The sequence below is a fragment of the Vitis riparia genome, chromosome 15 (genome assembly GCF_004353265.1).
Source record: "Vitis riparia cultivar Riparia Gloire de Montpellier isolate 1030 chromosome 15, EGFV_Vit.rip_1.0, whole genome shotgun sequence".
NCBI classification, from domain to species: Eukaryota; Viridiplantae; Streptophyta; class Magnoliopsida; order Vitales; family Vitaceae; genus Vitis; species Vitis riparia.
In genome coordinates this window covers 9,291,745-9,319,527 of record NC_048445.1, presented here as the reverse complement: position 1 = coordinate 9,319,527, position 27,783 = coordinate 9,291,745, and the positions used below count along the sequence as shown (strand labels likewise).

The 27,783-nt window shown below is 37.8% G+C and overlaps 1 protein-coding gene and 1 long non-coding RNA gene across 2 annotated transcripts in view; one reads left to right on the top strand and one right to left on the bottom strand.

Annotated features, from left to right (window-relative positions):
- Positions 1 to 27,783, bottom strand: part of LOC117931802 (glycine--tRNA ligase, chloroplastic/mitochondrial 2) — a 106,569-nt gene that overhangs the window by 5,234 nt on the left and 73,552 nt on the right. The window contains exons 29-33 of the mRNA XM_034852871.1: positions 25,165 to 25,255; positions 24,984 to 25,088; positions 21,606 to 21,644; positions 20,420 to 20,509; positions 9,340 to 9,441 (exon numbers count right to left, since the gene is read on the bottom strand). Coding sequence (XP_034708762.1) covers positions 9,340 to 9,441; positions 20,420 to 20,509; positions 21,606 to 21,644; positions 24,984 to 25,088; positions 25,165 to 25,255 — 427 coding nt within the window. The remainder of the gene's footprint in view (positions 1 to 9,339; positions 9,442 to 20,419; positions 20,510 to 21,605; positions 21,645 to 24,983; positions 25,089 to 25,164; positions 25,256 to 27,783) is intronic.
- LOC117931804 lies at positions 4,475 to 5,039 on the top strand. The gene is made up of 2 exons (XR_004654094.1): positions 4,475 to 4,524; positions 4,758 to 5,039. It is a non-coding gene; the product is annotated as an uncharacterized LOC117931804 (long non-coding RNA).

Genomic DNA, 27,783 nt, shown 5'->3' with positions numbered 1-27,783 from the left:
AAAGAAAGAATTGCCACTTTCTACAAGTAGCTAGAGCCATTATGTTCACAAATAATGTACCAAAATAACTTTGAGGGGATGTTGTTCTTACTGCCTGTTATCTAATAAATAGAATGCTAACCCAAATTCTCAATTATGAAACACCGCTAACTTGTTTTCTCAAAACCTATCTTCACAACGAATCTATCTCTTCACTTCCATTAAGAGTCTTTCATTATACTTCCTTTGTACACATCCACGATAATGATAGGAGTAAACTTGACCCTAAAGCTCGAAAATATATTTTCTTAAGATACTCTCCTACATAAAAATGGTACAAGTGTTACTCACTAGAAACACACAAGTATTACACTTCTATGGATGTGACATTCTTTGAAAACCAACCTTTTTTCCCAAAAATTTCCCTAAAGGGGAGAAAGTTAGCAAGGATGGAAATATTTGGGATGTCATTGCTCCCGTATCAGCACCACCACCTAAGCCTGAACAACCACAAACACTACTACCTAAGACTAAACAACCATAAACACCTTCTGCTGAACCTACTATGACCATGAACAAGGGTTCAATGACAGGGAGAGAGTTGCAACTCCAATCTCTTGAGCCAATTGTTTATTCTAGATGAAAGAATACTCAAGAAGAGGAACACCTAATAAACCTCTAGCAAAACCATGAATCTGAACTGATATCAGGTGCTCAAACTTCTAACCTGCATGTTACTTCTAGAGGTGATGATCTTAATGTTCCTATGGCTCTCAGGAAAGGAACTTGATCTTGTACTCAACACCCAATCTCCAAGTTTGTAGCCTGCAGTCACTTGTCATCATTTGTTCAAGTTCTTGTAACTAATTTGACAGTAGTGGAAGTTTTGAAAACTATACAGGAAGCTTTATCAATACCAGAATGAAGAAACACAGTAAGAGAAGAAATGCTAGCTCTAGAGAAGAATAGCTCTAGAGAAGAATAGAACTTGGGATGTTGTGGAGATGTCGGGGGAAAAATCCCCTATTGTCTATAAGTGGGTTTTTACCATTAAATATAAGTCAGATAGATCTATTGAGCGCTACAGAGCGAGGCTAGTGGCAAAAGGTTTTTCTCAGACATATGGAGTTGACTATCAGGAGACATTTGCACCAATGGCAAAGCTAACCACTATTTGAGCACTCCTACCCTGGTAACAAATTTGGATTGGAAACTCTAGGAACTTGATGTATAAAATGCATTCCTGAATGGTGAGTTGGAGGAGGAAGTCTATATGGAACTACCACCGAGATTTGATGAGGCTAGAATTCATAGAAAGGCTTGCAAGCTTAGAAAATCTCTTTATGGATTGAAACAATCCCCACGAGCTTGGTTTGATAGATTAATGAAGGCTACTCATCAACAAGGGTACCGACAAGCTTAACCCAATCACACTCTGTTTTATAGACAAAAAAGGGGTAAGACTACGATTGTCATAGTCTATGTTGATGATGTAATCTTGATTGGTGATGTTACTGTAGAGATGCAAAGGCTAAAAAAATACTCTTGCAGCAGAATTTGAGATTAAAGATCTAAGCCTATTGAGATATTTTCTTGGTATGGAAGTAGCAAGAAATAGAAGCGATATTTTAGTCTTTTAGAGGAAGTATGTCCTAGATCTCTTGGAGGAGACAGAGATGTCAGGATGTAAGCTTGCAAATACACTCATAAATCCTAATTTGAAACTAGGAGAACAATCTGAAAGCACACTAATTGATAAAGGTTGATACTAACGTCTAACAAGAAAGCTTATCTATCTTTCCCATACTAAACTTGATATTGCCTTCGTAGTTAGTGTCGTGAGCTAGTATATGCATTCTCCTTATGAAGAACACGTGGAAGCCATGTGTCAGATTTTGAGATACCTTAAAGGGACTTTGGGACGAGGCCTATTCTTCAAGAAAAGTGAAGAGAGGGGTGTTAAGACTTTTATAGATGTAGATTGGGTAGGATTAGTGAAAGACAAGAGGTCAACAATCGAATATTGCACCTTTGTGTGGGGTAATTTAGTAACGTGGGGGAGCAAAAAACAGACAGTGGTGACTAGAAGTAGTGTTGAGGTAGAATTTAAAGCTTTAGCACATAGGATTTATGAGTTACTTTGATTGAAGATATTGTTGGATAAATTGAAATTTATGAGAAATGAGCCTATGAAGATTTACTATGACAATGAGGTTGCCATCACCATCTCTCATAATCTCGTTCATCACGATAGAACAAAACATGTAGAGGTGGACCTCCACTTTATCAAGGAAAAGATCGAAGATGGGAGCATCTGTGTTGTCTATGTGCCTTCATCATAGCAAGTTGCGGATTTGTCAACTAAGGGATCATTCAAGCCAATGTTTGAGAAGTTTGTTGACAAGCTGGACCTATTCAATGTGTTTAGTCCAACTTAAGGGGGAGTGTAGAGAATCCCGATAATGATAAAATCCAAGCTGTATATATCTGTACATACCATAATTTGGTTGTTTCTTTAGGGATAATACCTTCCTAATTCAGGACTTTCAATTGTATATATATACAAGTATTATTCCTCTAATAAAGAACAAGGAATTGAGAAATACCTTGATTCGGTTACATGGTATCAGAGCCATTGGCTCAAATTCTGGGTTTGTTCTTGGGTCACGGGATAAAAGTGACCTGGTAGTGTCACTGCCTTCGGAGGGAGAAGCGAGGTGTCAAGATCGGCCGGTACCCGAAGTCCGACGACCTGAAGCTGAACGCGTGAAGCTCACACGTTTGGACTGAGAAGCAGGGACGCATCAACTCACACGCCGGCGCGTGGAGGAGTGTAGCAGCTTCTTTTGACCTCCGATAAGTTCCGTTGGCGTCGCAATCCCGTTCTCTGGCCAGGGTGATCTCGTTCTTGGACTTTGAGATTCTGCCATTGGGACGCGTCGACGGAGATTTGTCAGATTTGTCACCATCGCTAGTCCGGCGAACCTTGCCCCTCGATCCACCTTCCTGAGACGCCTTCTTCTCAGATCCTGCCACCCTTTCACGCTTTCTCTCCGCCATCGAAGCTACGCCGTCTTCCAAAATCATTGAAAGCCTCGGCCTTCACTGCCCAGAGGAACGCCTTTTATTGTTCGCCGCTGCTGTTACTTAGCCGGAGTAAATCTCGACTCACCACCGCTTCGACGCCGATCATCGGCGTTCCTCCTGCTCCGCCGCAACCCTAGATTCGCACTTTGCTCCGAATCCGGCCGGCTGTTCCCCAGCATGTACATCGCAGTCGCCGGAAACCGACGGTGGTGATTCTCCGATCCAGTAGCACACTCCTCTTCGCCCACCTTGGCAGCCTCGACAACAATCCATTTTGTCAAGGGTTTTATAGTTGCTTTTGACGCACACTTTTGACGCTTTGACGCTTTTGACGCCTTCTTGTAAGAGAGGTACTTGTCTCTTTCTTCTTGCTGTGGTGAATTGTAATTTCTGGTCTGGGTTGATTACTTTGGAGATTGAATTTTATTATCATGGAAGAGAATAAGAATTCTGTTGCTGATATAGTGCCCATTGTGTCAAAAATAACTGAACACAAATTAAATGGATCTAATTATATTGAATGGAGCAAGACTATCAAAATTTATCTGATTAGTGTTGCTAAAGATGACCACTTGACTGAGGAACCTCCTACTAATATCACTAGAAAACTTTGGATGCAAGATGATGCACGGTTATTTCTGCAGATGAAAAACTCTATTAATAGTGATATCGTTGGTCTGCTGAGTCATTGTGAATTTGTTAAAGAGCTAATGGATTATCTTGATTTTCTGTACTCTGGAAAAGGAAATGTCTCTCGGATGTATGATGTATGGAATGCCTTCCATTGTCCTGAGAAGGGAGCTAAATCCCTCACTGCATATTTTATGGACTTCAAGAAGGTATATGAGGAATTGAATGCACTTATGCCTTTCAGTCTGGATGTTAGAGTACAACAGGCTCAACGGGAACAGATGGCTGTTATGAGTTTCTTATCCGGTCTCCCATCTGAGTTTGAGACTGCAAAATCTCAGATTCTTTCTGGTTCTGACATTGGTTCCCTTCAGGAAGTTTTCAGTAGAGTTCTACAAACTGAGAATGTTTCATCTTCTCAGCACACCAATGTTCTTGTTGCAAAAGGAGGAAATGCAGAAAATGCAAGAAGGGTGAATAACAGGGGCGGAAACAGGGTATTCGAAAATCGTGGCAATGATTCAAGTACTATTGTGTGTTTTTACTGCCATGAGGCTGGCCATACCAAGAAGAACTGTAGGAAATTGCAAAATCGAAATTGGAGAATTCAAACTACCAATGTTGCTACATCTGATACTGCTACATTTTCAGACTCCTCAGACAAGATCGTCACAATGACAACAGAAGAGTTTGCTAAATATTCACAGTATCAAGACGCACTGAAAGCATCTACTCCTGTTAGTGCTCTGGCAGAGTTAGGTAAAACATGTCTTGTTTTCTCCTCAAACAAATGGATAATTGATTCAGGTGCCACAGATCATATGACAGGTAATCATAAAACTTTCTCTACCTTCAGAACACATTCTGCTCCTCCTGTTACTGTTGCTGATGGTTTTACCTATGAGATTGAAGGGTCTGGGACTGTGAAACCAACATCTTCTATTACGTTATCTTCTGTGTTAAACTTACCAAATTTGGCCTTTAACCTAATCCCTGTCAGTAAACTTACCAAAAATCTGAATTGTAGTGTCTCATTTTTCCCTGATCATTGTGTGTTTCAGGATCTTATGACGAAACGGACATTTGGTAAAGGACATGTATCTGATGGGCTCTATATTCTTGACGAGTGGGTACCTCGACCAGTTGCGTGTGTCAGTACTGCCTCTCCTGTTGAAGCTCATTGTCGGTTAGGACATCCTTCTCTACCGGTGTTGAAGAAATTATGTCCTCAGTTTGATACTTTACCTTCATTAGATTGTGAGTCGTGTCATTTTGCGAAGCATCATCGTAGTTCTTTAGGCCCAAGGATTAATAAACGGGCTGAGTCTTTGTTTGAGTTAGTACATTCTGATGTTTGGGGTCCGTGTCCTGTTACTTCTCAAACTGGGTTTCGATATTTTGTTACCATTGTGGATGATTTTTCTCGAATGACTTGGATCTATTTTATGAAGAATCGTTCAGAAGTATTTTCCCAATTTTGTGTTTTCTCTGCTAAGATTAAAAACCCAATATGATGTGTCTGTGAAAATATTAAGAAGCGATAATGGAAAAGAATATGCGTCTAACTCATTTCAGAATTACATGAGTCACCATGGGATTCTTCATCAAACATCTTGTGTTGATACTCCTTCTCAAAATGGGGTTGCTGAAAGAAAAAACAGGCATTTACCTGAGACGGCTTGTGCACTCATGTTCCAGATGAAGGTTCCGAAACAGTTTTGGGCTGATGCAGTTTCCATAGCTTGCTTTCTGATCAACCGTATGCCCACTGTAGTGCTTAAAGGTGCTATTCCGTACAAAGTAATACATCCACAGAAATCACATTTTCCCCTTGAACCAAGAATTTTTGGATGTACATGCTATGTTAGAGATACAAGGCCTTTTGTTACTAAACTTGATCCTAAGGCGTTACAGTGTGTTTTCTTGGGGTACTCAAGACTGCTAAAGGGCTATAGATGTTTCTCGCCTGATCTCAATAAGTATCTAGTATCAACGGATGTTGTGTTTTCAGAAGACACATCCTTCTTCTCTTCACCCACAAGTTCTGCAAGTGAGGAGGATGAAGAATGGCTCGTGTATCAAGTGGTTAATTCAAGACCAACTGTTGGGCAATCAAGTGTGGTTGATTCTGATGCGTCTCTTGCTCATTTGGGTCCTGTTGTTAATATTCCTCCTGCTCCAGACAAACCACCAATTGTCCAGGTGTATTCTCGGCGCCCAGTGACAACAGATACATGTCTTGCACCAGCTCCTTCGTCATCTGATCCTTCCAGTGATCTCGACCTTCCTATTAGCCTTCGGAAAGGTAAATGACACTGCAAATCTATCTATTCCATTGCTAACTTTGTGTCTTATGATCACCTGTCATCTTCCTCAAGTGTCCTTGTAGCCTCTATAGATTCTATTTCAGTACCTAAAACTGTTACAGAGGCCCTGAATCATCCTGGTTGGAAGAATGCAATGCTTGAAGAAATTTGTGCATTGGAGGATAATCATACATGGAAACTTGTTGATTTGCCTCAAGGAAAGAAAGTTGTTGGCTGCAAGTGGGTCTTTGCGGTAAAAGTTAATCCTGATGGCTCTGTGGCACGACTGAAAGCCAGGCTTGTAGCTAGAGGATATGCTCAGACATATGGAGTAGACTATTCTGATACTTTCTCTCCAGTTGCCAAACTCAATTCAGTTCGACTATTTATTGCTATTGCTGCTTCCCAACAGTGGATGATACATCAGTTAGACATCAAGAATGCTTTTCTTCATGGTGATCTAGAGGAAGAGGTCTATCTGGAGCAACCTCCTGGGTTTGTTGCTCAGGGGGAGTATGGGAAGGTTTGTTGTCTGAAAAAAGCTCTCTATAGATTGAAGTAGAGTCCCCGTGCTTGGTTTGGAAAATTCAGTAAGGAGATTCAAGCATTTGGCATGAACAAGAGCGAGAAAGATCACTCCGTTTTCTACAAGAAATCAGCTGCTGGTATCATACTTCTTGTGGTCTATGTCGATGATATAGTTATTACAGGAAATGATCATGCAGGAATCTCTGATCTTAAGACATTCATGCATTCCAAGTTTCATACAAAGGACTTGGGTGAACTGAAGTATTTCCTGGGAATAGAAGTATCAAGGAGCAAGAAAGGGATGTTCTTATCACAGAGGAAGTATGTGCTTGATCTGCTTAAAGAGACCGGTAAGATAGAAGCAAAGCCATGTACTACCCCGATGGTTCCTAATGTACAACTTATGCCAGATGATGGAGATCCCTTCTACAACCCTAAAAGGTATCGAAGAGTGGTTGGGAAGCTAAATTATCTCACCCTGACGCGACCAGATATTGCATATGCAGTAAGTGTTGTTAGTCAGTTCACATCAGCGCCTACAATAAAGCATTGGGCGGCTTTAGAGCAGATTTTGTGTTATCTAAAGAAGGCTCCTAGTCTAGGCATACTATATAGTAGTCAGGGACACACTCGCATTGAGTGTTTCTCTGATGCGGATTGGGCAGGTTCTAAGTTTGATAGAAGATCCACTACAGGTTATTGTGTGTTCTTTAGCGGGAATCTAATGGATTGGAAAAGTAAGAAGCAGAGTGTTGTATCCCGTTTGAGTGCAGAATCTGAGTATAGGGCCATGGCACAGGCTACTTGTGAAATCATATGAATACATCAACTCTTATGTGAAGTGGGAATGAAGTGCACAATGCCAGCAAAGCTTTGGTGTGACAATCAAGCCGCTCTTCATATTGCTGCGAACCCAGTCTATCATGAAAGAACCAAACACATTGAGGTCTATTGTCACTTCATTCGTGAAAAGATTGAGGAAAAATTAGTCTCTACTGGCTATGTGAAGACTGGAGAGCAACTTGGGGATATTTTTACAAAAGCTCTAAATGGAACTCGAGTTGAGTACTTTTGTAACAAGCTGGGCATGATCAACATCTATGCTCCAGCTTGAGGGGGAGTGTTAGCTGTATATATCTGTACATACCATAATTTGGTTGTTTCCTTAGGGATAATACCTTCCTAATTCAGGACTCTCAATTGTATATATATACAAGTATTATTCCTCTAATAAAGAAGAAGGAATTGAGAAATACCTTGATTCGGTTACAATTTTCTAATTATGGGAGATTGTATTACTTGTTGCTAGCTGTAATATTACAGCTGGTTTGAATATCCTAAAATACAGCTGGTGTGAATTTCCTAAAATAAAGGGTTGTGGTTACAAAACCTAGCTAATCAATCTACTTTTTTTTTTATAGGAAACGACAAGGGAATATATTAAAAGAAAAAGAGAAGTACAAGAGAAGGATGAGGAATCCTCCCACCAAAGAAAACTAAACTTCAAGAATACGAAAACAAGAAAATACAATATAATAACGAACAAACTCTCTCGACTAGACCAACCCAAAGGAATTACGCGCCGCTAGCCAATCAAGTTGTAACACAATAAGGGGAGTCCCCTTAAAGACCTTGGAACAAAAAGCCCAAAGAGAAGCAAGGAAATGAATAGAATCCCAAAAGATTCTTTGAATTCCTTGCTTTATCCTAAAAAATCCTCACGTTTCTTTCCCGCCACACAACCCAAATTATAGCTATGCACGCAGCTTGCCACAAAACTGTCCTTCTCTTAGATAAACCAAAACCATTGTAATTGATGGACAACATGTCGAAAATGCTCCTTGGGGGAACCCAATCCGTCTTGGCTAACTGAAATAATCTGTGCCATAACCCCATCGTCAAAGAACAATGTAGGAAAAGATGATCTGTTGATTCTCCATGCCTCATGCACAACTTACAAATATCAGGACTAAGAGCTTTGTAGGGTCTTCTCAATTGTAGCAAGTCATTAGTATTTACCTTTTTATGTGCCACCAACCAGACAAAGGACTTGACTTTGAAAGGGACTTGAGAATTCCAAACGAACTTAGTAGGGAAAACTGGGGAAGAACTAAAACATTGAGATAAGGCAAGAAAGAAAGATTTGACTGTAAAAAGCCTTGAAGAAGATAAAGACCAAGATCTCGCATCTGAAACCAAAGATGACAAATGCAAACAATCAAGTGATCGCATGAGGCCTTCTAAATCTTCTATCTCAGAATCAGATAGGTTGCGGCGAAAATTAAAGTTCCAAGATAAGGGACGAGTAGATCCGAGAATTGAAGAAATAGGAATATTTTTATCCATGACTACTCTAAATAGTCTTGGATATTGGGATCCCAAAGGTAGCTTATCAATCTACTTGTGTTGAAGAAATAAAATAATATAACAAAAACAGTCTCTTTGTGGTCTGCCCTTTTTTTTTTTTGCTTCAGTAATGAAATTTTGGGTAGTTATGTAAAAGAAATAGCCAGTGCATTCAGTATATTGAAGTTTATGTGCAACTCTTGATGATAAATAAGTCCAGTTTCTGAGGATGGATGCATGAAATTATTTCTGGTAGAATCCTGGAGCAAGATATTTGGTTTATATCCAGTGTGTTAGAACCCTAATAACCAACTACAATTCTGCCATTTTCTTCAATGAAGATTAGGCAAGTTAGGGCACAGCCCATTAACCTCAGTCAAGCTAAACATCTGAAACCAGACAACTTTCAGGTCCTAAGAAACAAGTTTCTAATTAGATTTAATAAACAAAAGGTTACAAATACCTCCATATCAGCTTCCACATCCTTTCCACGAACAATTCTTGTTGGACGAGAATAGGCTTCAACAACCTTCGGCAGAAGCTCACCTCTTGACATGGCATCCATCTAAAACCAATTAATTTTTACACCATTAGAACTAGATATATCCTCCAAGAATATTGAAAAGGGGTAAGCAATATCCATTCTTTTCCCTTTTTTCAACAGCACAAGTATATTAATGAAAAATTGAAGTCATATTCTCAAGAGTAAACTTTTTCTATTAAATTCTTGCATCTCTTCAAAATAAATAAATAAAAAGAAAATGGCAGAGAGAGGGGACAAGGCAACATTGGATAAATTTTGAGAAAACATCAAATTAAGTTGTATCTTATATTGAATTGACAGAATAAACCCAGCTTTTGGGCCCCAACGAGTTTTACCAGTAGTGTTCTTTTGCACCCATGCATGCAAAACCAACTTACATAAAACATCAATTTTATTTCCTTTCTTTTCTTTTTCCTATTCTACACTTTTATTTCGATGAGTACCTTAAGATTTCTATTAATCGGAAAGGAGATTATCAAATGGGAAAAATAACTATTGCTAAATGAAGAATTTCTGAATTCCTTTATTGATAATGATAGGTACACACCATACACATATATATACACAAATAACTGAATAAGAAAAAATCAATCTAGCTTGATTCTCTCCTAAAATTAGGAAACAGAATCATCTAAATGATCTCTCCTTTTTTATTCCTAACATACTTTCCTAAATTAAAAAACCCTAACTTTGAATGCCAAATTTCAACACTCCCCCTCAAGCTGGAGAATATATATCATATAATCCCAGCTTGCAAGTTAAGTCTTCAAAGTTAGGCCTAGGTAAAGCTTTGGTGAGGATGTCTGCGGTTTGGTGCTTGGTAGGAACATAGTTCAATCTAACCGTCTCACTAGTCACCTTCTCTGTGATGAAGTGTCTGTCAATCTCAACGTGCTTGGTCCTGTCATGATGCACGGGGTTCTTTGCTATGCTTATAGCTGCTTGATTATCACACATCATCAGAATTGGAGATGAACTCGTTTGCCCCAGTTCACTAAGAACCCTTTTTATCCAAATCCCTTCACAGATTCCCTGTGCAAGAGCTCTGTACTCAGCTTCTGCACTACTTCTGGCTACAACTGATTGCTTCTTACTCCTCCAGGTAACAAGATTTCCCCAGACAAAAGAACAATATCCAGAAGTGGACCGCCTGTCAATGATGTTTCCTGCCCAATCCGCATCTGAGTATACTTCAGTGTCACGGTTCTCTGTCTTTCTGAAGAATAGACCTTTCCCTGGTGTCATTTTTAAATATCTAAGAATCCTGTAGACTGCTTCCATGTGTTCCTCAGTGGGGCTGTGCATGAATTGACTTACAGTACTCACTGCAAAGCCAATATCTGGCCGAGTGTGTGAGAGATAAATCAAGCGCCCGACGAGCCGCTGATATCTCCCCCTGTCTACCGGTGTACTTTCTTTCTCGATACCAAGTTTCTTCTGACTATCCATAGGAGTATCAATTGGTTTGCATCCAAGCATACCGGTCTCCTTAAGAAGATCGAGTATGTATTTTCTTTGAGAGACTACAATTCCCTTCCTTGATCTAGCCACTTCCATACCAAGGAAATATTTCAAATTTCCAAGGTCTTTAACTTCAAACTCCTCTGACAAATACTTCTTCAAATTCTGTAATTCCTCCATATCATTCCCAGATAGAATAATATCATCAACATAGACTATCAATATGGCCATTTTCCCGGCATGAGACTTCTTGACAAATAGAGTATGATCAGCCTGACCTTGTTTATAGCCCAGCTTCAGGACTGCTTTTGTGAATCTATCAAACCAGGCTCGGGGAGATTGTTTAAGGCCGTACAAGGATTTTTGGAGTTTGCAAACCTGATTCTTTGCCATACTTCCTTCGAAACCAGGTGGTATTTCCATGTAGACTTCCTCTTCTAGGTCACCATTTAGAAACGCATTTTTTATGTCCAGTTGTTGCAAGCACCAATCTTGATTGACAGCCAATGAGAGAAGAATCCTGATAGTGTTCAGTTTTGCAACAGGAGCAAAAGTCTCCTGATAGTCTATCCCATAGGATTGTGTAAACCCTCTAGCTACCAAACGAGCCTTGAATCTCTCGACTGATCCATCTGCTTTGTATTTTATGGTGAAAATCCACTTGCACCCCACGGGCCTCTTCCCAACCGGCAAATCTGTGATAGTCCACGTCCCATTCTTCTCAAGTGCATCAATCTCATCTTGTACTGCCTTCTTCCATTCTGAAATTTTTAATGCCTCTTGTATTGTGTTGGGAACCTGAGTATCATCAAGAGAAGTAGCAAATGCTCTGTAAGATGGTGATAGCCCTGCATATGTAACATAATTCCCAATTGGATGATCTGTACATCTCCTAACACCCTTCCTCAATGCAATCGGCAGAGTAGAATCATCAATGCTGGGAATTAACACCTCTCCAGCCCTATCCTCACCTATGTTCTCTTCAGGAAGACTTGAATTGGAGTCAATATATTGGCCATATGTTGACTGTGATCCGTGCTCTAATTCCTGTCTTTTCCTCCTCCTGATGTAAACTTGTAAGTTCTCATTAGCAAGTTGTGGGGCTATAGGTTGAATAGGCATGGGAGACTGGATGGTCACAGGAGATGGCTGGACTGATGACGGTATGGGTGTGGACAACTCAGTGGGCGCGAATTGGAAAGGATTTGGTGACTCTGAGTGAAAAGAAGGTACACCCTCAAGAAGAGACTCCCAAACTTGATGTTCATTCATGCTCTCCCCCTGAACATGAGATTTGGGATAGAAGAAGACATGTTCAAAGAAAGAGACGTCCATGGTGGTGTAAAATCTTTTGTTGGTTGGAGAATAGCATTTGTACCCTTTTTGGGTTGGAGAATACCCTAGGAAAATGCACTTATTGGCTCGAGGAGCAAATTTGCTACGATTTTGAGGATACACATGAACGAATGCCGTGCAACCAAATACTTTGAGTGGTAAATCAGAAGAGGCTGCACGGGTGTGAGGAAATTGTTTTAAGAAAAGTTGACGTGGGGATTGAAAGGTAAGCACTCTGGATGGCATCCGGTTAATCAAATAAGTAGCTGTGAGAATAGCTTCCCCCCAGAAATAGTTTGGAACATTAGAGGAAAACATAAGGCACCGGGCAACCTCCAAGAGATGTCTATTCTTGCGTTCAGCCACCCCATTTTGTTGTGGGGTGTCAACGCAAGAACTTATGTGGATAATGCCGTGATTTTGAAGATAAGTACTGAGACTACTAGTAAAGTATTCCTTTGCATTATCTGACTTGAGGACTTGAATTTTGGAATTGAATTGATTTTGAACCATAAGATGGAAGGTTTGAAAAATGTGCCCGACCTCTGACTTTTCTTTCATAAGGAAAACCCATGTTACCCGTGTATGATCATCAACGAATGTCACAAACCATCGAGTGCCAGAAATATTTTTTATTCGGGAGGGACCCCACACATCACTATGTACTAGAGAGAAAACAGTCGAAGGTTTGTATGGGATTTGAGGATAGACTGTTCGAGTATGCTTTGCAAACTGACAAATTTCACAGTGATACGATGCTGGATTTTTATTGATAAATAATTTGGGAAACAATTTTGCAAGGTAAACAAAGCTAGGATGACCAAGGCGATAGTGTAACATTATAATCTCACTATCTTTATTGACCTTAGAATTTGACACAGAATTGAAAGACTCTAACATACTCTGAGACTGTACGCAACTTGCTTGAGAGACTTGGTTTGAGAATTGGCCACATGAGAGGAGGTAGAGCCCGGAACACAGTTCAGCACTGCCAATCATCTTCCCCGACTTCAAGTCCTGAAAAACACACAAGTTTGGATAAAATTTAGTAACACATTGGAGATCACGGGCCAATTTGCTAATGGACAAAAGATTACAATCCAAGTTTGGAACATGGAGAACAGAGTCAAGATATAAGTCTTTAGTAAGTTTTATAGAACCTGTCCCGGCAATTTTTGACTTTGAACCATCAGCAATATGGACGGATGAATGACCATTACTTGGCTTGTAATTTTGAAGAATGGTAGCATCTCCTGTCATGTGATCAGAAGCACCTGTGTCCACTATCCATGACTTCATTCCTCCTCGATTAGCAGTGAAGGCTACACCGGTAGTACTGCCACTGCCAACTTGGCTTAATAGTTTCTGTAGCATCTCCATCTGCTCTTTGTTGAATGGACTCGGCTCGGGAACAGATGTGCTCTCAGAGTTGGCAGCCACGTGTGCTCTGCCATCTCTGTCAGACCGTGGCTTTGGTTTCCAATCAGCCGGTTTGCCATGAAGCTTCCAGCAAGTCTCCTTATAATGGCCTGGTTTCTTACAATAATCACACCAAGGCCTATCCCGTTTCTGACGATCTCCACCACTACTATTAAATGACCGAGCAGCAAGGGCAGAGGCATCCAATGTTGGGGCAGGTTGCTCTTTGGATCCCATCATCACTTTCTTTCTACTTTCTTCACGCCTAACCTCTGAAAAAGCCTCCCTAAGGCTTGGCAGGGGTTTAATGCCCATGATTCGGCCTCTAACATCATCCAATTCCCTGTTTAGTCCTAGGAAAAACTTGAACAGTCTCTTTTGTTCCACAATTTTCCTGTATGTTGCTGCATCATCAGGACATTTCCATGAGTGAGTCTCGAATAAGTCAAGGTGCTGCCAATACCTTGTGAGTGTGTTGTAATACTGAGTAACTGTCTGCTCTCCTTGGCGGAAGTCATGTAGGGCTGATTCAACCTGAAAAAGTTCTGAAATATTTTCAGAACTTGAGTAAGTTTCTTTGGCTGCATCCCATATGTCCTTTGCAGTCCTAAACAGCAAGAAATTTTCACCTATGTCATTGTTCATGGAATTGATAAGCCATGACATGATCATGCTGTTTTCAATCTTCCACTTCCTGAAACCCGGTTCTGTAGTTTCGGGCATGGCTGCTTCTCCAGTGAGGTACTCATCCTTTCCTTTACCGCAAATGAACAGCAACACAGATTGTGACCACTGTAAATAGTTATGGCCATTTAATTTGTGTCCTGTGATGAGAATAGGAGAGGAATCACTGCCACCAAGGTTTGGAATTTCAGATCTGCTTCCTAATTCTGGTGACGTGACGCTGGATACTTGTGATGATGCCATTCCGTATTTTGTCATGGACCGGAAAGGTAGAAGAACACTTCCCAAGGCACGTGCAGGGATTGGAGTTGAGGAAAAATAGCCGGAGGACGTCGGAAAAACTGATCGGAGGGCTCGCGGAGGCAAAAAGACCCCAAAAGAGGCACTTGCAGGGCTTGGATGGCAGAAACAGGTACGTAGGGTGGCTGGTCGGCGTCAGGCGAGCTTGGAGTAGGAAGCGCGTCGCCGGAAAGTGGCTCACGCGCCCTCACGCGCCGGCGCGTGAGATGCAGTCGCCGGCCGGAAAAACGCGCATGGGCGGCGCGTGGATGGTTTTCTGGCTCCGGTGTTTTGGGAAAAGTTGTAGATCTCCTCCAGACGCTCCTTGCGGTGTGAAAAAAACCGTCGCCGGAAAAGTTCGCCGGAAAAGTTCGCCGGCGGTGAATGTTTTTCTGACGACGATTCGACTGATCGGAAAGCGTTTTCTCCCTTGGCTCTGAGAACAGGGACTAATGACCGGAATGAGAGATGGTCGGATTGAGAGATGGTCAGAGAGATTTGGCCGGAATGAATGATGGCCTGAATACGAGGTGGCCAGAAGGGATTAGGGTTTCAGAAACCTGGCTCTGATACCATGAAGAATTTCTGAATTCCTTTATTGATAATGATAGGTACACACCATACACATATATATACACAAATAACTGAATAAGAAAAAATCAATCTAGCTTGATTCTCTCCTAAAATTAGGAAACAGAATCATCTAAATGATCTCTCCTTTTTTATTCCTAACATACTTTCCTAAATTAAAAAACCCTAACTTTGAATGCCAAATTTCAACACTAAATAAAAAGAATAAACAAAGGAAAGATGAGCACATGATCCTGTTAGCAAAATATAGCAAAGCCCAATCACTAAGGTCAACTAAAGGACAGAAAACAATAAATAAAATTTGAAACTTGAGAAGTCAGTAATGCAAACATGATGATGCAAATCATGTTAAGGGAAAAAAAAGGGCTTATTGAGATTTTCTTTGTAAAATAAATGTTAAAATCTAGATGGGTATCTAGTTAACTAGTTTAGTCAGTATTCTAAATTACTAACCAACAACATGGATTGCCCAGCGAGAAAACTCTTAGCAAGTAAATGCTACAATGGCTATAGTATAGCTAGTTAAGCAGGCAGATAGTGTTCATTTCAAAACCTCTTGTTACCAAATTTTTTATCACCCTTAAACACAAAGGCTATGTTTGCTTCCTAGAAAGTGTTAACGAAATTTAAAAAAAAAAAAAAGAAGTTAAAGAACATAATTTTCTCATGTTTGGATACCATGGAAAAATGTAAGGAAAAAAAAATGGTCAGCAAAAGGAGGAAGAAAAATGGCAAAAGAGTTTTCTCCCTCTTTTCCTTAAAAAGGGAAAATGTAAAGAAAGTGTATTTTTTCAAAAATTAATTTTCATTTCCTTAATTTTTCCATGGATAACCAAATAAGAAAAAAAATATAGTTTTTTCCTTACCTTTTTCTATCTGTTTTTTTCTCCTCAAACTTTCTGGAAATCAAACATGGCCACAAAATACAAACCCTAACCTAATCCCTAACCAAAGGTTGGTTTTGAAGCATTGTCAAAATTTTGGCATTGAAGCAAAAGATTCCATGCTCAAGAGTCATTTTACCACCTTCACAGATGCAAAGCTCCCATCTAAGTTTGTAGTCTTGTTAAAAGAATATGTGATCACCATTAAAAATGTTGCTTTTGCTTAATGGTCAAGTATGATCCATCAATACAACGCTGGAGAAAATGTAAAACGAAATCCCAGATCATTAAGAAATTGGGAATTGTTGTTGCAAGTAAGAAAATAGTTCAAACTACCATCAGTTGAGTTTGGATCTTCTAATCTCAGTCCAATTTCTGACTTGATGATCCAATCACTACAAATCCCAGATCGTATTCCTTTGCAAGTGTTGGTTCTTCTTGTTCAAACTCATTTTGCAGACCAACAATCCAATATCAAGGAAGCAAGGTTTTACTTAATGTGTTATTAGAGGAATGCTCATGCAATCAAGGTGATCAAAACACCAAATCCAGGAAAGTAACAGTTAACTATCATTTATTTATTTATTATTATTATTATTTTAGGTTCTAAATCAATCTGAGGATGGTCTTGCTATGAAGGTTCTCCCTGGAGAAAGAGAACACAAATCTTTCTTCAGGTCGAGCTTTATGATGCTACTCTACAGGATGGGGAAATCTTCCTTGTGAAGGCAGTACTGCCTATAAGGTGGCCAAGAAATAGATCCCCACAGTGAATCACTTAATTAGTTATTAAAAATAAATAAATTGCTCTATGCATAATAAATTAACAGAATAAAGAAGCAAAAAGTTGATCTCCTCCTCTTTCATGGTGAGGTGTTCCAAAGCTGCACAGGATTCCTTTCATTGGGATTTGCCTTGATTTGATGGATGGTTGGTGGTGTTCCAAGTTGATGGAAGATAGACTAGAAAGCAGCCCCATTTTCCATTTGAAGCATTGTTGTTAAATATGTATGATACACAATACAATACAATGATACGATACATTTTTATGGAAATTGATACATATCGTAATTTGTATCTTATTTTAAAGCGTATCTTACAATACATATATGATACATGATACGATATATGATATTATGATACAACGATATATATATCTTTAACTATTTTTTATAATTTTTTTTAAAAAATCAAATTATTATTTTTAGTTAAAAGAATTTATTTTATTAATTGTTTAAAATATATTAAAAGATTAAAAATTGATCATAAAAGGGAGAAATAGGTAAAATAAACTTATAGGAAAAGCTACGTTCTTGTTGTGAAATGTTATATTAGAAGTTAAGTTTATTTTTACAATGAATATTAGAGAATTTTCATTTGAATGATTTGAATGTTGACAATGAAAATGATAGTGATTAATGAATAAAATTTTTTACTTAATATATTAGTTTTTTTTTATTATTTCTTTTTTGGTGGAAAAGGAATGATGACAAACCTATAAAGGTGGAACTTTGAAGATGACACTAAGGGAATATGTGATGAATCTATATATTAAAGTAATATTTTGATAATTTGGACTTTTCAAAACTTTAAAATTCAATATTTATGATATGATATAATTTAACTCTTTAATTCCTAATGTCTTCCATAAAATTGGTTATATATTACTCTATACTTCATAATTTCAATAGATGTACACATATATGCATATTTTTTCTATTTATTTTTCACCATATATAAAACCTTACGATACATGATACGATATGATACAGAAAAATAAAAAAATGATACACAATACGTTTTATGAGTTAATGACTATGATTTTAAGTACTTGAGTGTGTGTGTGTGTATTGGGTGGAGGGGAATAGTAGGGTAGTGTAAGAGGATTTCTAGAGGGGAAGAATCCCAATTCCTCAAATGAAAGACATTTTTCCTCTATCTTTCACCCCTTGGGCTATCTTGGCCAAGTTCAAAGGGATTACTTTCTCAATTCTTCAGACCCTTTACTTGGACTGTAATTTCACAAACTGGGAATGTGGAAGTTTCTGAATATGATACATGCTGACAGGATTCTCACTTATGCTTTCAATAAAATAAAACCATCTTGCTCATCATGATGATTGTTGCCTAAATGACCGCTCAGTTAATGTTTCAGTCACCATGCATGAATATGATTGTGAAATGGAGTATGCTAAGGAGAAAAATTAAAAATGAAGCACCTACAAAGCATGGGTCATTATAAAAACTAAATTTAAACTAGCAACCATTTTCATGAAATGCTCACTACAGAGATAAGCAAAGGACCCTATTAAAAATTTCAAAAGTTGAAGGGTTTCAGTATTGAGCCCCTTTCAAAAGCTTTAATTGAAGCAGGAAAGATTAAAAATTTTCAGTTTCCTGATACAAAATTTTCTGTATGCTGATTATTTGTGGACAAATTTGGAAATGTCTCAACCATACTGAGAATTGAGGCTGGAAGTGAAATTTAAAGCATTGATTTAATGCTCCCACAATACTTAACATTGTGTCTAATCCTATGAATTTGAATTGAATTGGAATTGTCAATTCGTCCAGGGAAAGAAGTCTCATTGGGGAAGGTGGTATCACCTACAAGGCAAGATGATTAGCACCATGACCTGGAAACAAGAACGTTCTTTCTCAATTTTGGAGTGTCTCAGCCATAATGAAAATTGAGGCTGAATGTGAAATTTAAAACGTTGATGTGATGTTCACACTGCACTTCAATGCATAGTGTTAGTCCTACTTCATCTTCTTCATGTTCATATTAAGCCGACCTCTAAAACCAGATTGGATAAATTAACATGACTAGCTCTTTAACTAACATTAGGTTCCTGAACCATTCCTGAGAATTCCACTAACTTTTTGGCCAACTGAAACAACAGAAAGATTGATCTTAACTTTCATGATTCACACCAATGGGCAGTTTGATATTACTACAACTTTTAGGAAAATCACTTTCAGCTATGCTATTAAAAAAAAAAAGAAAAATCAATTGTGCCAAAAAACAGTTGAGCATTTGGTAAATTAAGGTTTCAAAAGTACAGTGAGTTTCAAAAAATGACATTTAAATGTTTGATAAACTGAATTTCAAATTGTTGTAGACATATTTAATGCATAAAATATGAATGTTAAAAATGTAAACAAGTTCCTTTATTTGTATATAAAAAATTATTTTTAATTAAATAAATTATTGTATTATTTAAAAACCAGTTCTTAGTATTTCCATTTTTAATTTTCAAAGGAAATACTTTCATTTTTTTTCTTTTAATAAAATTGAAGCAACCATCTTTACAATAATAGATTTGTTTCTTTTACATTTTAGAATAAACAATATAAAATGCAAATCCCAAAAGACAAGGTTCTAGAGGAGAAGAAGATAAGAGAGGAAAAAAAAATTGCAAAGGAATCACAAAAGGAAATATTTGAAGACAAAATAGGTAATTTAAAATAAAAAGCTTTGATTATTAGAAAATAACTTTAAAAAAGCTACCTTCTACCATCTCAAAACTACTGTCAAAATAGGTCAGATTCTTTGAGAGTCCCTTATCTATTTTACCAAATAGATTGGTTTTAAAAAATATACATATTGTAAAAGTGATTCTAAGGGCCAACATCAATCTCACCAGGCCTAAATGGGATTTTTTTCCCATCATTTTATTTCTATACCTGGATCACAACATTTTAAAAGACCCCATTTCTCTACATTTGAACACATTATTCTCACATTAAATTACTCATTATTGCCAATGTTGGAGAAATGAATTCAAAAACCAATGGGATACTTTGAGCACGTTAAGGAGTGATTTTGAGAGAGATTAGAAGCACTTCCTAATACTTCGAAGCACTTCCTTACAAAAATTAGGTGTTCGGCTAATTTTTTTTAAATCACTTTTAAAAATCTAAAGAATCACTTGAAGTGATTCTAGGACAATCACTTAGTAGGTGATTCACCAAAAAATCACCTTTTTGTTATATACTATGTTACCAGAAACACTATCAAAGAACCTTTTCAGTTTATATCCAAACACTGAATGATTTTCCTTAAAAGCGTTTATAATGAAAGCACAATTAACAAAAGAGCTGTAGACTAAAAGTGCTTTAATCAAAATCACCACCAAGCCAGCTCTTAATATTGAAGTAATCCAAACAACTTTCTATCAGCAAATAAAAGTGTAGTTATAAATAAATTGATAATAGCAAACTACCCAAAGTAAAATTCAATTTTCTGAATGTAAAAATATGAAGTGATTGATGAATTAAGGGATAATTTGAAGTAGGACTGGACAATGAATACATAGAGAGAGTAGCAATCAAAAGTAACTTACTTTGTATGCTGACTTTGTTGCCAAACAAGGCCAGTTTGCACGCTCTGTCAGGATAGAACGAACCACCTCTGGACTTATTTCCCTATCAACCTGTACCAAAACATAGCCAATATATATATGGAAATCATCTAATCTTCCTATCAGAAAATATTATGTCACCTTTCGATAGCATAGTTATGTATCACTCCACAATAACATAGTTACACACACACACACACACACACACACACACTAACTAACTATAATAAGTAAGTTTGGAGAAGAGTGCTCTCTCATTCAGAATGCACATTCATTATGGAATGGCTTAAGTTGTGGTCTTTGTTATTGTCCATCCTTGGGAGTGTCCTAGGTGGTGCCTCATTGACTGAAAGATACTTTTGACTAATTAGCAAGGAAGGAGCAGAATCAAAGAAATTCCAAGGTCTGCAAGAGTGGGAACTGAATCTGAAATCTATTTGTCTGTGGTTGAGATGTTCTATGGGGGTTAGGACTCTCTCTTTGCAAGAGTATGAACTGAATCTGAAAATTTTACTAAAATAATTATTCCTTTGGTTGAGGGGTTCGACAGAAGCTAGGACTCTCTCTCTTTCTCTCCTTGCTGGATGTTTCTTCAATATATCTTGCATAAAAAGGCTTTAGGTCAGGTGCCTTATTAATATTATTATCATTTGCCTATCAATACAAGGACAAAGCTTATAATGCTTTGGTGTCTTTATCACATTCCAGAATTTAGATATTTAAGAAAAAAGGGAAGAAGAGGAAAAAAAAGAATAAGGCCTTTGTCCTTTTCAATCAAGCAAGCATTTAGCTTCAATTATATCCAAGCAACAACTTCATTTTGGTCTCTTTCTACTTCTTGTCGGGGTTCTTTTTCCTTGCAGGCTGCCAGGATGGATTTTTTAATGTTTTTTTTTTATTTATTTTCCAGACAACAGCATGATCGAACCTCAGGTATAATCACTATCCAACCTTTGGCTGTATTTTTAAAACAAAAGTGCATGCAAACAAGCTCTGAAGATATGCATCGTTCCACATTTGTAAAATGGTGGACCTGATATTCAATCTCTCAGCTTTATTCCTGATATTCTTAAATGAATTCTTTTGATATTGCATAAAGAAAATAAATTTAAAACACATAGTAATACAGTACATCTAACAAACTCCTTCACATAGAAATAATACATACCAGAAATTGCTCTAATCTCCGTGTTACAAATTGATGTACCTAAAAGAAATGATGCAAGGATCAGAGTATGATGCTCATGATGACTCATAATGAAATAAATTTGAGAGTGACAAATCCAAAGCACTAACAAAACAGGACATATATAAGATGTAAAAAGAAATAGAAAGTGCAAACAAAGAATGATTTCTGAATGATGCTTGTGTATTTACTAGAAATGTTTACAACATATTTATAATGTTCACAATGGAAAAAAGAAAAGGAAATTAATATATTTTAGTCCAAGAATTACTCTAATAAATAAGTCACTAATTACAGAATAAATACCAAGTATACAAAAAAGAAACAGTCCTAAATTAAATCCTAGGCTATGCAGGTTGTATAATCCAGCAATTACTAGATGAATTCTCCAACATTCCCCATGAAGTTGTCGAGTAAAGGTTCTTCATTCTCACCTTGTTTGTGATTGTTGAACTACAAATCCCTACGTCAATATATTGGCCAACCCACCATCCAGTTTCTCCTTAATGAAATGATGATTAACTTCAATGTGCTTTGTTCTGACAAGTTGAACTGGATTGTGGGCTATACTAATACCCAACTTGTCACAGTAGAGCTTCATAGGACCTTCCTAACTTTTTCTAAGACCACTAAGAAAAATTTTTATCCAGAGAAGCTCACATAACCTATGTACCATGGCTCCAAATTTTGTTTCGATGCTCAACCTAACAACCATTGACTATTTATTACTCCTCCAAATTATCAAATTCCCTATAGAGAATGTACAATATCCAGATGTTAACCTCCTATTGGTAACTGATCCTACCAAAGGAAAACATCTATATAAATAGCAAGTGTCATCCTCCTATATTTTTGGAACAAAATACCATTACTAGGAGTTAACTTCAAGTATATAAGTATCCAAGTAATTGCAGCCATGTGTGCTTAATTGGGGTTGTGCATGAATTGACTCACCGCACTCATAGCATATGCTATATCAGGTCTTATATGTGAAGGTAAATTAACTTACCTACCAAGCATTGATACCTCTCTCTCTCAATTAGAGGACTCTCTAGTTCTCTTATCAAGTTTGCAACCAACCTCAATAGGTGTATTTGCTGGCTTACAATCCAATAGTTTGATTTCTCTAAGGAGATCTAAAACATAGTTCTACTGTGAAATCACAATTTCCTTTGATTAAGCAATTTCAATCCCTACTAAGTATTTAAGTTTTCCTAGGTCTTTAATTGAAAACTCTTTTTCCAACTTCTCTTTAATCTCCTCATTTCTTCCAAGTCATCCCTTGTCACAATGATATAATCAACATACGCAATGAGAGCAATTGCTTTCCCATTCCTAGAGTGTTTAATGAATAGTGTATGATCCCCTTGGCTCTAGATTCTTCATTACCTTAATAAACCTTCCAAACCAAGCTCTCAAGGGGGCTGTTCATGTCCATACATAGCCTTCTTCAATCAACAAACCCTATTCCTCTTAAAATTTTCTTCTAAACCAGGTGGTATCTCCATATAACCCTCCTCTAAATTCTCATAGAGAAATGCATTCTTTATATCAAACTGTTGTAAAGGCCAATCAAAGTTAGTAACAAAGAATAGCAATATATGAATTATATTCAGCTTTGCCATCAAAATACAGTTTTCTTGGTAATCTATCTCATAAGTTTGAGCATAAGGATGGATTGGGAGTTGGGCTCAAATCTCTTTTAGAGTTGGCAATGGGAGGAGGGTGAGCTTTTTGGAGGGATAGATGGTGTGGGGACTCCCCCCTGTGTGAGTCTTTTCCTTCCCTCTTTGCTTTGTCTGTTGAAAAGGAAGCTTGGGTGGCGGATGTTTGGGATCCCTTGACCGAGGGGGGTTGGAGCCCCTGTTTTTCAAGAGCTCTAAATGATTGGGAGGTGGAGGAGGTGGAAAGATTTTTAGAGCATCTTCACGGGAAGAGAGTGCTTGGAGATGTAGAGGATATGGTGGTTTGGACCGAAACAAAGAGCGGCAAATTTTCGGCAAAGTCTCTCTACCTTGCTCTAAAAGCGGACTGCCCTGTTTTGTTTCCTTCTAACTGTATTTGGAATGTGTGGGTACAACCCAAAATCATTTTCTTTGCGTGGGAGGCTGCATGAGATAAAGCTTTAACCCTAGATCTTGTTCAGAAAAGAGGATGGTCCTTGGCAAATAGATGCTTTATGTGTCTTGAGAATGAGGAGACCATAGATCATTTGCTTTTTCACTGTTCAAAAACAAGGGCCTTATGGGAGTTACTCTTTACCTTGGTTGGGGTGTCTTGGGTGTTGCCCTCTTCAGTTAGAGAGACTCTTCTTAGTTGGCATGGTTCATTTGTGGGCAAAAAGCGCAAGAAGGTGTGGAGAGCTACTCCTCTTCATATATTTTGGACGGTGTGGAAGACGAGAAATAAATTGACATTCAAGGATGATGAGTTGTCAATCCAAAGATTGAAATATTCCTTTCTTCTCTCTCTCTCGTCTGAGGCTAAGTTGTTTATAGTTGAATGCCCTCTAACTATGGTTAATTTTATTGATTGGTTGGGATCCTTTTAAGGCTGTTTTTCGGGCTAGGTGACTTTTTGGGTCTCTTTCTTTTTCTTTAGCCTTTTTGGTGATGGGTGTTTAGGTTTGTATTCCTTGCATAGTTCTGTATACCTTGAGTCGCTTTTTTGGCGTCTCTTTTTAATGAAATTATCTTTACCTATATATAAAAAAAAAAGTTTGAGCATATCCCTTAACCATTAATCTTTGCTTATGCCTCTCAAGTGTCCTATATCCTCTATATTTTACTATAAACGCACACCTACACATGACCGTGTTTCTTCCCATCAAGAGGATCCACAATCTCCCAGCTGTTATTTATTTTTTTTCAAAGACACTCATCTCTCCTTGCATTTCCTTCCTCCAATTTTCATGCCCTAATGCCTCTTGAACAGTTTTGGGCATGTCAATGGAGAAATAAATGTTCTTAGAGATGCATAAAGGTAGTCAAATGACATAAAGTTGGTCAAAGGGTTCTGAGGATAATGTCCCTTACCTTTTCTAGCAACAATAGGCAAATAAAGATTATCAAACACATTGGAACTAAATTTAAGTAGAATTTCAGTATTTTCTTCCCAGATGATAATTAGAGTTCCACTTAGTGGTTCAGACGCAGACTGTAATCTCCCAGAATAGGGATTCATTAGAAGATTATTACCATCCAATCATATAATTTTGGGTGTAGAACTTTCAGATACTAATTGGAAAGGAGGGTTTGCTATGTGTTTAAACCCAATGCAATTACAATTTTGACATGGTAATATAACCTAGCAACATTAATGTTGAGCTTCCTAACAGACTGCATAAGAATTTGTTCTTACATCATCTATTATATCGGCTTCTATTGTTATTGGTTGGACAGCAGCAGCCAGTTGCAATGCATGTCTTAGGTCCAAATTTTTATCCTTTTCAACCAACACTTGTACCTATAACAAAGAGAAGAAGCGTTATTTTGATGTAACTGTTCAGATCCAAAAGGAGTTTAATCATTACATGACTTACAAGACCATAAGAGATTCTTCTCAGCCCAAATGGGTCATTAGTTGAACTTGGCTGGCAACCAGCACCAAATAAACCAACAAGGCTATCTAATCTGCAAATGCATAGCATGATATGAGATCTTTTAAGTGGAGCATTCTAGTTCAAAAAAAAAAAAAAAAAAACAAAGGAGCAAGGAGAATTATGTTGCCCTTTTCATTTTCATATCAAAACACATATCTAAAATTGTGCGTGTGTGTGTGTGTGCAAGTCAAGGCACATTCTAGTTTATTTGAATTCAAGAATAAACATTTAACACTACTTCCACACAAAAGCATAAGACATATCAACCTGTCATATTATACAGATGAAAAGATAAGTCCTACAAGATTATTGAAACAAGAAAGATAAGAAAAATTTGGGAGGCAAGAGCATCTTTTATCAGTCATTTTGTGGGAGCTTATCCTAAGAAATTTAAATATGACAATGAAACAAAAGAACATACTTCTTTGCTCCTCTCATAGAAAAGATTTATTTATTCATCTCCTTTCTAGATGAAACCTGTTGGACCTTGGTAGTAATGACTAATTTTTATGTATCCAATCTCCTTCTAACAACTAAGCACCTTACTTCCTTTCCTTCAACTGGCTTGATCTCACATGCCATAGCCTGAGACCCCTAAATCCACAAACCTCCCTATGCAGGCATCAAAATAGTTGCTAGTTGGATCTTAAAATTCAACATTGCCATGCTTCGTATCTGGACATTCTACGAGGCCATAATTCCTCTAGTGAAGATTGTTCTCCATGGATGGAACTCTGTTGGTTCTTCTTGAATGAATTATAGCTGTGGATCATCTTACATTGGTGGTTTTGGGAAGAGGGCATGTAGCAGGGTGCTATGGCCTTGTGGTTTCTATGATATTATTTGGGTGATTAGGATGGCAAGAAGTTTTAGGATCCTCAAAAGGGAAGCATAAAGGAAGTGTGAACATACTGATCTTTTCCAAACTAGTTGGCCATGTTTTGCAATTGATGATAAGGTTTTGGCCTTACCCAAGGGATAGATAGGGATCATGATACAGGGGCTAGAAATGTTACTAACACAGGGGATCCATTTATAGTAATCTCTTGGGTCACTTCTAGGAGTAGACACCTCCATTGTTATCACCTGATGAGAGCAACCAAGATAGGTGAGTGCACTAGAGGCTCTTAGCACAATGGCTAGCTAATGAGAGGCTAAAGATGGGTTCACAGTATAGGTAGGTCCTTCAGATGGAGACCCAGGTTAGCTAATTTGGAGGCTTATTATCCTATGAAGAGGAGAGAATTTCCTCAACTTTACCCCCACAAGAACCATCCTAGGGGATGGTAGTATTTGGTGTTTTTTGCATTTTCTTTTCTTTGTTCTTAGTCTTATCTACTTCGGTCTTCTGATTGATGTTTCATCCTTCTATCATCTCTTCATTTTGTTAGTCCTATAAAAAGGAATTTAAGAATGCGTGCATCAGACAAAAAGGCTTAAAAGTCAGCCAAGGAGAAGATTTCTCAATTTAATGATGTGGTTCTTTTTGTTCTTAATAAGTAAATAAGATGCTACAAACAAGCACAACAAAAGGGTGCAATCCATGTGCATGGGATGCATAAAAGGAATAGTCAAATGAACAAAAGAAAACAAAAAGGTTCCTTACACCTTAGGTATCATCCAGAGCATTAATGAAATCTACAAAGGATAGGTTTTCATCTCCATTCTTTAAATTCACAAAAACATCTTTCAATCGCAATTTTCAGCGATTCAAGCCATAAAAATATCTTGTACTATATTCCTTCCATTAAACTAGCATGGGGCTGTAAGCCATACTTTCCTCTTCCCCTTCCTCGCAAACAATCCCTCCCTAGCAACTACTCAAAACATCCTTAATTGATTCAAGAAGAACCCAAGGAACACAAGAAATTGGGAAAAATAGAGACCATAAACCCCATGCCATCCTACAACAGATGGGTATATGGTTGGCTGATTCTTCCTCCTATTTACCACAAACAACTTCAATTGATTAATATCTGGCTCTTTCACATCAGTTGGTCTAAAGTAAGATTTTTCCCCCAAACAAAGAAACAAACTTTGAGAGAGAAGTCATCCACAACCCCTTCTATGTGAGAAAGAGCTTCATTGATGTTTACTATGGATAGAATGGTCTCTTAAGGATTTCAAAGAAAGGTTACCCTATTTCTTATGGCATTAAAAGAAGGGTAAATGCCTTCTTTACAACCTAAACCTCACCATAGATGTTCCAATATGAGCATAGAATGGCTAAGGATATCATCTTGTGAATAGGAGAGGGAGTGTTCTCAGTGAAAATGGGGACTCTAGTATTAATTTTATTGTCAGCAAGGTTTTTCAAGGAAATGGCAATAAAGGTTTTTCTTCAATAATTATAGTGATTCATCAACCTTTTCAAACACAACAATTCTAATGCTTCCATGGCAATGAGCTTGATACTGCTTTTGGTTAAAGTCAAGGGAAAGGAAACTTGACCTTAGTGGGGATTGGGGAAGTTGAAAATCCCAACTTGTATAGGGTGCATAGTCATGATAAAATTTAGTTTCTATTGGATTACTAGTGTACAAAGAGTTCACTCAAGAA